Source organism: Prunus persica, chromosome G6 (genome assembly GCF_000346465.2).
Source record: "Prunus persica cultivar Lovell chromosome G6, Prunus_persica_NCBIv2, whole genome shotgun sequence".
NCBI classification, from domain to species: Eukaryota; Viridiplantae; Streptophyta; class Magnoliopsida; order Rosales; family Rosaceae; genus Prunus; species Prunus persica.
In genome coordinates, this window is record NC_034014.1 from 25,847,021 (window position 1) to 25,860,509 (window position 13,489).

General features: G+C 35.1%; 2 protein-coding genes across 2 annotated transcripts; both read right to left on the reverse strand.

Moving 5' to 3' along the window:
• Nucleotides 656-2,640, reverse strand: LOC18774162 (UPF0481 protein At3g47200). Its single transcript, XM_007206292.2, has 2 exons — nucleotides 2,488-2,640; nucleotides 656-2,364 (listed from the first exon to the last, which is right to left on the reverse strand). Exons 1-2 carry the CDS (start codon nucleotides 2,512-2,514, stop codon nucleotides 748-750), a joined length of 1,644 nt encoding a protein of 547 aa, XP_007206354.2. The 5' UTR covers nucleotides 2,515-2,640; the 3' UTR covers nucleotides 656-747.
• LOC109949935 lies at nucleotides 11,415-12,597 on the reverse strand. The gene is made up of 2 exons (XM_020566914.1): nucleotides 12,069-12,597; nucleotides 11,415-11,894 (listed from the first exon to the last, which is right to left on the reverse strand). Exons 1-2 carry the CDS (start codon nucleotides 12,202-12,204, stop codon nucleotides 11,572-11,574), a joined length of 459 nt encoding a protein of 152 aa, XP_020422503.1. The 5' UTR covers nucleotides 12,205-12,597; the 3' UTR covers nucleotides 11,415-11,571.

Genomic DNA, 13,489 nt, shown 5'->3' on the forward strand with positions numbered 1-13,489 from the left:
ACAAAAATACAGAGCATATGAAACAAGCAATATTAGTGAGCCGGTGAATGGCGTAGCATGTTTAAAGTTACTACTTGCATGAATTTTATGCATGGAGATTTTTGAATGATGGTGAAGGCCAAACCTCAGGAGGGCCAGAGGATGGGGTTCCAATTAGAAACAAATTTACTCATTCATTTTATTTTCAAATTGACAGTTGGAATGTGTTCTTGGAAAAGTTAGGAAGGGTGAATGAGGCTTTTTTCATACACACTCTCAAGATGCCGTGGGAATTTGAACTTAAGACCAAATTAAGGCTCCAACCTCCACATCAGTATGTGCCGTGGGCAGTTGTGGATGGACAGCCGACAAGCTCACCCCTAGCCAATCCCACTCCCTCACGACAAGCTCACCTCATCCCTCCGTCGTCAGTGGCTTGGTCGACCACTCACAAAACCACCACCGGCCTCCACTCTCTCGTCGACCACTTGCAATTTATAATTCAACCAAAGCCCCAAAATCGCATTAATAATTCATGCCGGATTTTGAATCGAGGCAGATGATGAAAATTGAATTGATCAATTTCATACCTGCAATTAGCACATGGACAAATATTGAAAGCTTAAAGCTGAACATACTCATTTTATAAGAGGAAGCTTAATCAAACTCATGTATAGATGGTCCAACTGCGCAACGGAACCCTAATTTTTAGTAAGAAACACAAAAAAAGAAAGAAAAAAAAGAGAGGTAAGAATTAACTAAAAAGTGTCAGCGAGGGTGAATTGTGTAGTATGTCTGTATGGAAGTGAGGAGGAGAAGGAAAATTCCAGCCATGAGTGATATGACTTTCCATGTAGTAGAGAAATATGTGGTGCAAAGGATTCTTTTTTGTCTTTGACATTGCACCGACAAAAATACTCGAAGTCTGCTCAAACTATACCAGGACGTACGGTATTTATTCACTTGGTCGAACAAAGCACCAAAGCAGAAGTCGTCCTTCATAGCAACTTGATCTAGAATGCTTTCGAATTGAGCAAAATATTCTTTGTCTCCCATCCGATTATTTTGCTCTATGATATTTCTTGTCCGGAGCAGGTTGATGTCCCGTGAGGAACCGATGAGACTCTTCAAGAGGAAGGCATATGATGTAACGCTATGCGTACTGCTAAGACTACATTGCTCATAAGCAATCAGGTTCCTCAAGAGTGAGCTGGTTGTCTCGTAAATCCGCACTTGGGGAATTATAATTACACCACGCCTGAAAGTTATTTCCAACAAAGTGTCCTGCATACTTGACCCAACTTGAAGCTCGATTCCAGACTCCAAAAGATCTGAAGCGCAATACTTGAAGCCCCACTTTTCATCACCTTTTGGATCGCGTGGATGATGACGAGGAAGGCATGGAGTCTGCTTTCCTCTTGTTATTTTCCTGACAAGGCATGAAATTACTTCTTGCACTGCACCTCCGGCACGATGTTCATTCCCGGAAATGGATTCCACCGGGATTGACAAGTGACCACCAGATGGGTGGAAATAGAATTTGTGCAAGAGATCTAGCAAATGCTTGAACCCTGTGCCCTCGGGCTCTTCGTTGATGAACTTCTTTTGGCTCAAAGGGTGGAAGAAGTTAAGAGCAAGGCTAGCCACCAAGTCTGGTGGTTTGCACTTGGTGACATAAGGCTTGATTGTATCATACAAAAGTTCGAGAATAAAAAAGGGGATCTGGTTTTCCAGTAATGCCAGATCATGCTGAAGAGCTGCAGTCATCCAAGCACTTCTCAATACTGGATCAGAATTGAGATCTTCTTGCTTCATATAATTTAAGTTGCGGTCGAACCTAAGGAAAAGTTCCAATATGAAGCAACCATCAAGTAACATTATTTCTGCAAGCTCATACTCTGTGTAGTTGTTCTTTTCAGTATAGCACTGGCGAATTACTTCATCTAAACCATGAATAGCATCGATGCACTCTTTCAAGCATTTTGTAGCGCATTTTCTAGAATGTTTTGGTTCAGCATCTTTTGGTTGCTGATCAAGAAAGGATACCAAGTAAGACCATTTGTATTGGACCATGGGTGCCAGATTCTGCTTGTCTTGATGTAATGGTCCGATTGAGACAACGCCAGGGAGGTAGGCATCCTCCTTGACTTTTCGAAGTTTATCTGGAACTCTGTAGATGCAATAATCCCCTCTTATTTTTTTCTTTCTTCCGCGGCCATAGATGCTCAAGTATTCTCTCTGATGTACATTCCCCAGCTTACTAATAAGCGTCTTCTTCCACGCACTTTTCTGTGTCTCTGCATCCTCGTCTGCTGCAAGACTTCCCTCGGCTTCCTGATTGCTTAAGCCGAACATGCCGGAGATCAGAGCGGAGGAGGAGATAAGCTAGTTAAGGGAAAACAAGAAGAAGAGAAAAACCGTAATTAATTTCGAATGTAAAATAGAAACTTTCCTTAATCAATGTCGATTCAAAAGCAGTGTCAGCCAGAGAGATGGAGGATCAGTTACCTGAAATTTTCCTTTAGACGTACTCATCCCAAAAGTTTCCCTTTGTGCCCGGCGATCGCTAATCGGAGCTTCCCTGAAGGTCAATTGAGTTAATAATATTATTGCCTTTAGTTAATTTTAGACAAACTCTGAAGATAAAATAATATTAGATAGAAAGACGACTTCCATCCCTGCGTTAGCCTCCCAAAAAAAAAAAGATTAGGAAATTCATTTATATGTCAACTACTCAATTTCAATAAAATATCTATCCATTAATAAGTATTTTTCTTCACCAAGTCCTATATATTACGTAAGTGGTATACGTCATAGGACGAGGCACAAAGTTTACAGTGTTTTTGCTTTACTTTAATTTAATTTGGTAAACCTATTAAGTCAAATAAAATATTCATTAAGCAGATCAAGACCAGCCAAGTCGTCCTATAAAATAAATAACTACTTAGAGGCTCTGCCGTTGTGAAGGAAGTATAAAATTTTGTTATTGCGAAGTTGAATTGTTCTTTGCGTGTAAGCTTATGTCACGCACATTGTCCTGAATTTTTTTCATCTAATCCTAATTTTAAATGGAATTGTTAATACCAAGTTCATTAAAAACACCTCCTTAGAAAGAGACTAATAAATCATGCTCTACATTATATAACATCCATATATTATATTATAATAATAATAATAATATATATTATTATAATATACTCATATATTTATATTATGTATTATAATATAGACATATACTATAATATACATATATACATATATTATTATAATATACTCATTGAGAGACACCCTTTAGGGTACTCTACGAATTTTTTACCAACGATTCAAACCATCTATTTTTTAAGTCTACATTCATAGATCATCCTTGCAAAAAATTATACAAATCGGAAACCGTACTAAAAATTACATCCAATTGTATCCTACAAAATCAATGAACACGGTGCTTCAAAAAAGTACTAAAATTTCAATAACATAATTGAGTGGTTAAATGAAATCGGATTCAAGTGATTTTTTGTAGAAATGATCTTTGAATGATTATCTAAAATATAGACAATTTAAATTAATAAAATACAATGCGGAGTGTGCCCTAAGCTAATTTGAGGGATCTCTCAATGATTATATATGCCAAAACAATCAGAAGGGAACACAAGACTGCGGCTAAAGGCCCCAAAAAAACAGATGTGGCAGTGAAAAACGACTTCAGAAGGATCATCGCAGTAAAAACGCGAAATACTACAACTATAGCAACAACCAGAGCGAGAACATATAAAGGATAAAACTATCTGGTTTTGGTTTTACCTAATCACTCACCTTGTATACTCTTTGTTGAAAAAAAAGGAAAATTATTAATAATAAGTTATTAACCATCCACTTCTTCATTATTAATTAAGGGCTATCCAACAAAAAAAATAAGAAAATAATTCATTATTGAATTGACTGTGCGAGTTCTTTAATTACGAAAGGTCGGGCGACTTCGTGCAAGTTTGTCTAAAATATGTTTGTTGGTGTGCTGAGAGCCCAGAACGGGAGAGGAGAAAAATTTGCCTGCGCTGTTACATAAAAGTCTAACGTCTGCTACATCATGTAAGTAGTAGCACATGAACATGAATGTGAGACACTTGTTTTTTTTGCAAAGGGTGCATCCAAGTAGCAAATAAACATTTTCAAATTATCACAGAGGCTTTATTATTATTATTATTATTTGAAAAAGAGAATTCATTCATAGAACCAAAGACGTACAAAAAGCAACATGATACAATGGTGTCGTTAAAATCTTCCAAGGACAACCTCATGGGACAAACCCCAGGGGAGAAAAGAGTATCGCACATGTCATGGATTAACAAGAGAGTCCGATTTAGATCACTTTTTACCATTACAATAAAAGAACAAATAAAAAACGAAAACTAACACAAAGACCTCCAATGAGAACCACAACTAGAGACCAATACAGTAGACCTATATGAGAGGACCGCAGAAACCCCAAATAGTAAACCCACAAGAGAGGACCGCAGAACATCCCAACTGTCAAAAAAAGCCTTCTATGAGCAAAATCATAGTCCTTTGACATCCACACAAACTGCAAGACATACCATAGCAGAAACTAGAATAGAACACATAAGAGGAACACATAAACAACAGTAAAAGGATCCCTGAGAAGCACTCCACTTCAACTCAGAACCTAACAAAGAAAACCTTCTATGACCAATCATAGTTCTTCGGTTGGCGCATAGTAGAGAAGAACACTACATCCCAACAACTACCAGTAGCATCGATGCTGCCGCCGCCATTGAAACATAGACAAAACAGCAGCCACTAGGTATCACAACTCTTCCGAGGAGAGACACAATCCAGCGTCACTAGTGTTGCTGCCGCCGAGACAGAGACAACACCAGCCACATAGAACACTACAAAAACAACCAAACAAAACAAACACACAAACATACCTAGATTCAAACACATCTAGACTATCTTAGGAGGGGAAGGGGAGTAGAAGAGGGGAGAGAAAGAGAGGAAGGGGGAAGATGGCCAGAAGGGAGGAGGGGCAATGGCCCTTCCCCTAGCTTCATTGCGGTTGGTTGTCGGCAAGGAGAAAGGGGACCAATGTGCGACTAGGATTTTCTCTAATTAATTAATTTGAAGAGTTTAATTTACTACTGCTATTGGAGATGCTCTAAGTATTCAAGATTGCAAGAGTCACTTAAATAATTGACCCAGAAGTTCTAGTTTTCCAAGAGAGAGAGAGAGAGTAACTGAAGTATGATTTGTTTTTTTGTTCAAAAATTAAAACTTTCATTAAAATGAAGAGCAAAGCTTTGAATAGTGCAATGCAGGTTAGCTTTGCAAGAGAGATATACATGGAGCAGAGAAGAGAGAGAAATAATCCATGCCAAGAGAAAAGAGAAATATGAAGTATTGTATGGTGTATGCAGAGGGTGGAGGACAATTGGCGTTGATAAAGGGGTAGGGCGAGTCTGATATAACTAGGTTAACTTTTTTTTTTTAAAAATTATGTTTTAAAAATTATTTTTAGTTATAGTGAATTAATGGAAATGCTCTTAAATTTAATGGAAACTTTAACGGAATTAGACGTAGGTGGTGGATTGCAACACTTTACAAAGTCCATTTGGTTAAAATTAAAAATTAAAAATTCAGGTGGTATTTATACAAATTTTTCTTTATTTATTAATAGCTGAAATGAGAAACCAACACTTAAATCATTGAAAAAGGAAGAAACATAACGAAGAAGTGTTCATATTTTAAGGAAACTGACCATCAGTGGAAGCAATTCAAACTAGTATGGTACTAATTACAAATGAACAAGAGCATGCAACACAATTTTGGAAATCCGAATGCATAAATGAGAAAGAAACTGGGGCAAGGGCTGAACCCAATTATTATGAGGAGTGAAAAGAAGCCACTAGGCCTTAAAGAAGTAGCCACATCAGGAGGAAAGCAAGGGAACAATGGGATCAACAAGAACCACCATTCCCAAAACCTGAACCTTTCACGACTTTCTAGCCAGCCAAAAGATCAGACAAACGAGCCCGAAGAGCATGAAAAACAGAACAACCCTAGGAGATAAGGAATTGTCCTGGGTTGTAGGGTAGGAAGAGCTTCCTCTACTGTTACGGCCAGTGCTACCACTCCTCATCCCTTGACGAGATGCTGAGGAATTGTCCGTATTCCGGTTTGCAAGGAAGGAAGGGTTTCCTGTGCTCATCCCTTGACGAGATGTTGAGAAAATGTCCGTGTTCCGGATTGCAAGGGAGGAAGAGCTTCCCCTAAACACGTTAGGCAAAGTGTGACTACTCCTCCTCTCTTGATGAGATGAATAGTTCGTTTTCTGGGTTCCAGTGGAGGAAGCGCTTCCAAAAAACACGTTACGCTGAGTGTTACTACTCCTCTTATCCATATTGCGATTGTTGGAGGCGATTGAGAGAACCCAATCTCGATCTCTCTTTTTTATGGGGAAATGAAAGTTAATCAACTCTACCCTGGAAAAGCCTTAACTGTTGTATATATACACGAGAAACTTCTTGGCAATCCCTATTTGTAAAGAGCTGAAGTCAAACAATGAGGAGTACGCGCTTTCGGTAGAGAGTAGGTGAGTTGTTTACTAGGAAGGTTCCATAAGTCAATGCTGGCTTGGTTGCGGCCAATATGACCATGAGTTATTTGCAGTCACACCAGTCAGGTATCATGTTATACAAACACCAGAATTTTCAAAAATTACATGAACATAATTGAGGTTTCAATTTCAATTATTATTATTATTTTCTTCAGGAGGAAAATTATTACCATCGAATAGCATCGTTTACATCTTGTGCTAACATATTAAAAAGCCACATCGGTCCAACTTGATCCCAACAATGTGAGCCACTAAGTCGAGTTATATATCTCCAATAACAAAAATAAAAGTCGAGTTTTATATAATTAAGGCCACTGCGCATGTACATTGGCTACATATTAGTGTTAGTCATGGACAATCCGTGGCCAACATACACATTGGCTACATATCACATACTGTGATCCAAGCATAATGGTGTCATTAATTTTACGTCACAACAAAAAATCATATGAATAGACTTAAGTAACCTTAGATCTAAAACTCACAAAAACCTTAAAACCAAAACAAGCAAAATAAAACATCATTGAAAATGTGCTGCTGAGTTTTCCGACAAGACTTAACTAACTACCGTCTGTTACAATAGCAACATGCAAACCATCATCGATCCGTTCAAAAGCCCATCTATTTTCAACAAGATGGACTGCTTGAATCACGCCCCTGGAATCCCCCTCTATCACACACCATTAAATCTTTATATCTTGGATCGGTGCATGTATATCTTTAAATCTTCCAAATTTTCTCAAAGTTAGAGGTATGTATGCAGAACGAAAAAAATCAACAAACTGATCTACATAAAATTATAAATTAAATATTTTCAAAGTTTCATCTAATAGGGTTTTGCCTTTTAGGTTTACGTGGGTTTTGTTTTGAGGGCATTTTAGTCTATTCAAGTGAATTTTTGGCTACTTTTGAAAGTTTTTATAAAAATTGACATTTATAAAAGTATAGGGTCTATTTTTACTATTTTTGATAAAAACTCATTTTGAAAGCTAGAGCAAAATATAGGTATATTGTAAAATAACTTACCTATTGTTTACCTATCCCCTATATAACTAGAATAATTTACCTCCTCTTCATTGATGCAAAACCATGGCTGTTGTCGAAGATTTATATATTCCTTGCCAAAAGTATAGTTTTCTTCAAATCGTGTGTGGATCTTCTGGCTCTCAAACTAAGGAGGGGGGAATGGTATTTTGGGACAGCACAACCTGCCTCCAATCCAACGGATTGTATGTGCCAAATATTTTGAAATTTTAAGAAACAATATGTGTCCTCAAATTTACAATAAATTTTACCAAATACGTTATGAGGTGCATTTTAGGAGGAAACAAATCATGACAATAAATTGATGAAATCAACACTTAATACACTCCATATGATACAGTGAATTGTAAGTATGGGTACTTTTGGAATCTGAAAAGTATAATAAATAGGAATTTAAGCTTCATTAGGTAATTTGCTAAGTTAAATCATAGTTATCGAATCAAATTTTACTTATAAAAACCAGAAGTTCATTTATAAGAAAATAAAGTGATGGAATGTTGGTGAGAAAAATTAAATTGATAAGGGACATCTTAATTTTCTATTAAAACTATGATGCCATGGATCGATTCCCCATAAAAAAAAAATACCGGCCGCGTGGGTTATATTACTTGTCTGACTTTTTCTTTTTCCTTGGTGAAACTGGATTCAGTCAACTACTAGTACAAGAGGAAATATATATATATATATATATATATATATATAAAGCAAAAGGCAGCTAATGGTAAAACATTCAAAATACTAGAAAATATTAATGGTTAATACGAACATTAAGGATTGAAATTATTAATTAAATGAGGATAATATGGTAAATTCACACTTTTTCATATTAAAAAAATTAAAATTAAAAGAAAAATTAGATAATGGATCCTATTTTAATGAAACACAACTACCCATTATATTTTTTAATTCTAAAATAAATTTAAATATTATTTTAAAAAAGCCTCTTGTAGGCGTGGAAATACGTGCAGAGAGATTAATAATATATAATTTACCAATTTTGTATTAGGCGTGTAGAAGTGGTCAAAGGTTTTTGATCTAGTCCAAACGGGTAAGGAAGTTTAATGATGTTCAACATGCTTCATGTCCATAAGAAATAGTCAAATCTACCAATTTTATATAAATTTGTCCAAATGTGCTTCAGTCAAACAATATAAGTAGAATATTTTTCAGATATATTTCATTCTTCAAAAGGAGGTATTTATAATATAAGGTTGTAATCCTAGTAGGGTTATACAAGAAAATAAGATAAAATCCTAATTATACAATATATATATACAAAAAGGAAAGAAATAGAGTCCTAATAGACTAGGAAATAAATCTCATAATTAAGTTAGGATCTCGCTAACAGTTTCATGCTTCATCTCCATAAAAACAAAAGAGAAAAGATTGATGATGTTGGACATGCTTCATGTCCTATATATGATATATACAAAGAAGTTTTTTATATTAATATATATGTGATTTTTTTTTTCCATTAGTAAAGGTGTGCTTATATACCATGTAACTTATAATCCCAAGTTGTACGATTATGATAATAGGTTAGTTCATGTAATTTACTTGTCTTACAGATTTTGGCAAAAAAAAAAAAAAAAAAAAAAAAAAAAAAAAAAAAAAAAACCAAAGGTCATATGAATTTGGCCACAGAATTTTTAAACAAAATTGTCTAATGGAGCACCAAACACAGTATGACTTAGTTAGACCATTTATCAGGAACAATACCAAATGCTTTATAATTTTATGAATAAACAGTCAGTACTCTCAAGAACAAATTAATACTATTTGACATAAATTAGTCAATATAGTCCGACGTACCAAACTAGCCCTAAGAGATGTTCAAGTTGAAATTTATTCTCATGAGCACGTCCATACCGTCTATACGAGTCAAACACGCGGATGAGTTTTTGTAGAAATATCACCTGAACTTATACCTCTGTTTCAATTTGTCACCTTAAAAAAAAATTTAAGAGAAATAACACCACTACGCTGTCTGCCGAGCTCTGAAATATATTGCTCTATATGTAGACGATGAGAACACGATCTCCATCTATCCTTTATATATATATATATACAGTCCCCTTCTATTGAGGGATCCCTACGATTTTTTTTTCAACGATCGAAACCATCTATTTTTTAAGTCTATATTCATAGATCATCATTGAAAAAAATTAGACAAATCGGAAATTGTTTCGATATCCAATTGTGTCCTACAAAATTAATGAACACGGTACTTCATGAAAGTACTAAAATTTCAATAATTCAATTGAGTGGTCAAATAATATTGGATTCAAGTGATTTTTTGTAGAGATGATCTTTGAATGAGTATCTACAAAAGAGATGGTTTGGATTAGTGAAATACAATACAGAGTGGGCCCTACAATGGTATCCCTCAAATAAGCTAATTTGAGGGATCCCTCAATGGAAACTCTCTGTATATATATATATATATATATATATATAGATTGATTATTTAATTTTTCTGGGTGGACTTTGTTATAATCCTTTTCTTACTTGAGGAATGTAAACTTAATTTTACCAAGTCCTATATATATACACACATTCAGACTCCCTCAAATAAGTTTATTTGAGGGACATCTTATGGGGCTCATTTCACAATGTATTTTAATGTTCCGAACTATATTTTTTTTGTAGGTATTCCTTCAAAGATCATATATGCAAAAAATCACTTAAATCTGAATCCAATTAACCACTCAATTCAATAGTTGTTATTTTAGTGTTTTCTTAAGAACTATGTTCCTCGATTTTGTTGGCCACAATTATAGATGTCTTAACGGTTTCTGATTTTTTGAATTTTTTTGGACAAGGATGATCTATGAATGAAGACTAGAAAAATAAACGGTTCGAATAGTTGAAATAAAATTTTTAATGAGGGCCACAAAATGTTGTTCAAATAAGATTATTTGAGGAATCTCTCAATATATACTCACACACGCCAAATACTTAGAAAAATCTCCAATTGAAGGGTTTAATAAAATATTCATTAAGCAGATCAAGACCAACCAAGTCGTCCTATAAAATAAATAACTACTTGGAGGCTTTGCCGTTGTGAAGGAAGTAGAAAATATTGTTATTGCAAAGTTGAATTCTTCTTTACCTGTAAGGTTATGTCGTGAATATTTTTCTTTTGTTATACACCGGCATAGAAAATACTTAAAAAGGAATCATCTTATCTCAATACATCATGAAACAGATAACATTACATTATAGTAAAATGAATAGCCCAAAACGCATAGCCATTGTTCCTTTTTTTTGGGCCTTTGATTAAAGCCTTTATAAACTCCTTTGAGCGGACACAATCTTGTCATGGGTTCTACAAGGAAAACAATTTCTAGCTAGGCCATAAAATCATCTTTCCTCAACCAGAGAACAAATCTATAGAAATGAGACAATCTTTTCTAGAACCGGTGACTTGGTAGAGAATTTTGATCATATGTCAAAGGAAAATATTAGAGAGACCAACTTTAGATACCAACTTGTGTACCAACTCTCTAATAGAGTGTGTGACCTATTGTATTGGTGGGCTCCACCTCTATTAGAGAGTTGGTACACAAGTTGGTATTTAAAGTTGGTCTCCCTAGTATGACCCTATGTCAAATGTTGGGATGTTTATCAGTACGTTTTGTAAGTCTTTCGGATGTAGATGTCAAATGTTGGGATGTTTTGACTTAACCCAAAATTAACAAACTAAAGTTGGAAGAAGCAAGTTTAATTTGATTTAACCCAAATTTATGAAGAAGAAAAAAGGTTAGAGGAAGCAAAACGAAGGGGTTTCGTTTTCGCTGACTTTTTATTGAAGTAATGTTCGGACATGACAAATAATTAAGATGAACCCAAAAAGAGGCATTTCGGGCGTCTTTGAATATCTAGTTGCTACAGGCAAAGTAATGGAACTGCAAGTGAATTCACTCTTGGGGCTTTGAATTGATGACCTTTAATAATTCTTGCGCTTCATAGAGTATGCTCAATCCCTCTTTCAACATCATCACTCCTCTACCAGCCTTTTTACGTCCATATTCAATATGATTCTTTGAGGAAATAAAGAGGTCCAGTACGTTGACAGAACCAGTTATGTTAGGGCAATTACCCTCAATGGTGTGTATTATTTCCGACAGCTGCTTTAAGTCTTCATGAAGAACAAGTGTGGCCTTGATAGAATCCGTTTCACTGCTAGTCTCCAACTTGTTTTCAGTTTCACCCCTCCTCCTTTGGTTGCTCGCTCGACCTTCTGCGTAGTCCTCAATACAACAAGTAATGAAACAAGGGAAATTAAAAATAAAAAAAAATAAAAAAAAAAAAGAGATGAAGAAGCAAAGAAAGTGGCCATTGCAAGTGAATTACGTACAATAACAAATTAAATGTCTGAAGAAGAAAGACAAAACACACACACACATATATATACCTAAGTTTGTTTTTTCGGGTGTGGGGGGATCCCCTGGTTTGTTCCCCTCTTTGCCATGCGATGGTGATGAGATTTGGTCGTGTTTCCTTTTATCCCCCACAGCCACAGCTGCGAATTGGTTGTATTCTGACACCATCGCCTCTCAAGAGCACAACTTTACTCTGTGAGAAACCAAAATTGCTATATATATAGGCGTTGAGATTCCCTTGTTGGAACTAATTGAGGGATGCGGATCCCTCCTTAATTTTTTTATTTTTTATTTTCTCATGTAGGAAATTATTGTTTTTCTTTAACATGTGTGAATTATGCCAATTAATCAGGACAGTGATACGCGGACATTGACTTCATATTTCAGCGCTCAAAATATCAAGATCCCAACAAAGAGCTGCTCGTACATCACGTGCTCAATTTACCAATCCTGCAAGAATTTTATCAAGTTATAATAAATATTTGAGAACAAAGCGTTCACACAGTATTTTTCATAAAAAGTATTTTAATGGCAATAAGTAATTTGTTCATGAACAGTTGTATGGACTTTTCCTGCTTATGTATGCTTAATACGTCATAGCGGCTTACGTCAATGGTAAACCTTGGCACACACATATATTGTTATTTAACTTAAAGTATTTACAATCATGCTCTCTATTTTTTAGTTAAAATTTAGCTAAAAACATATAAAAACTATCTTAGAAGCTTTTTATAAAATTTTAACTCCAATCATACTCTTTATTTTACAGAGTCATAAATGTTATTAACTCTTTTTTAATTAGTTCATCTTTATAAAAAAAAAAAAAAAGAAGTTAGCATTAAGGTTTAAAATACTCATAAAATAAAGTAGCATTAAATTATAGGGAGCCACTAGGAGTCCTTCTTCTCTCCTCAGATTTAGGAGCTCCTAGATGTCTCCCTATTTTAGGAGGTGGATAAGAAACATGGTTTATATTTTTCCAATCCTCTCCCTAAAAATTATCTAAAGAGGTGGTTTAAGGAACTCATTATAAATACTCTTAGGTCGTTGGTTGATGTCAGAGGCGACCCTAAGGTTTGTAGACCTCAATTCCTACCTACTTTTCATTTTATTTTTAAAATATATATTATATGAGCTCAATATCCATCAACCATTGTACGTGTAATACTTAAGATAATAAATAAATAAAATGTAATCCACAAACCAAGAAAGGGAGGGAAAATATTTACTCAAATTCTTTATCAAATCCCAAATTCCAGTACAGTAAAAATTAGTTGCTTACACATATATATATATATGTAAGAATGTAAATGGAAAAAGTCTCATATTGAAAAGTTAGAAAATCTTGTAAAGGCTTATAAAGAGTTGGGTTACTCTCTTATAGCCAATTGGTTTTGGGGTGGAACCTCAACTTCCTTCATGGTATCAGAGCAGGTTAGCCCACGTGTGAAAG

Bases quoted from the DNA above. Each gene is read 5' to 3' on its own strand.
- LOC18774162 (XM_007206292.2), bottom strand. From the start codon at position 2,514: ATGAGTACGTCTAAAGGAAAATTTCAG. The intron at 2,365-2,487 runs GTAACTGATCCT...TCCCTTAACTAG, and splicing joins CGTCTAAAGGAAAATTTCAG to CTTATCTCCTCCTCCGCTCT.
- LOC109949935 (XM_020566914.1), bottom strand. From the start codon at position 12,204: ATGGTGTCAGAATACAACCAATTCGCAGCTGTGGCTGTGGGGGATAAA. The intron at 11,895-12,068 runs GTATATATATGT...AGGACTACGCAG, and splicing joins ACCCGAAAAAACAAACTTAG to AAGGTCGAGCGAGCAACCAA.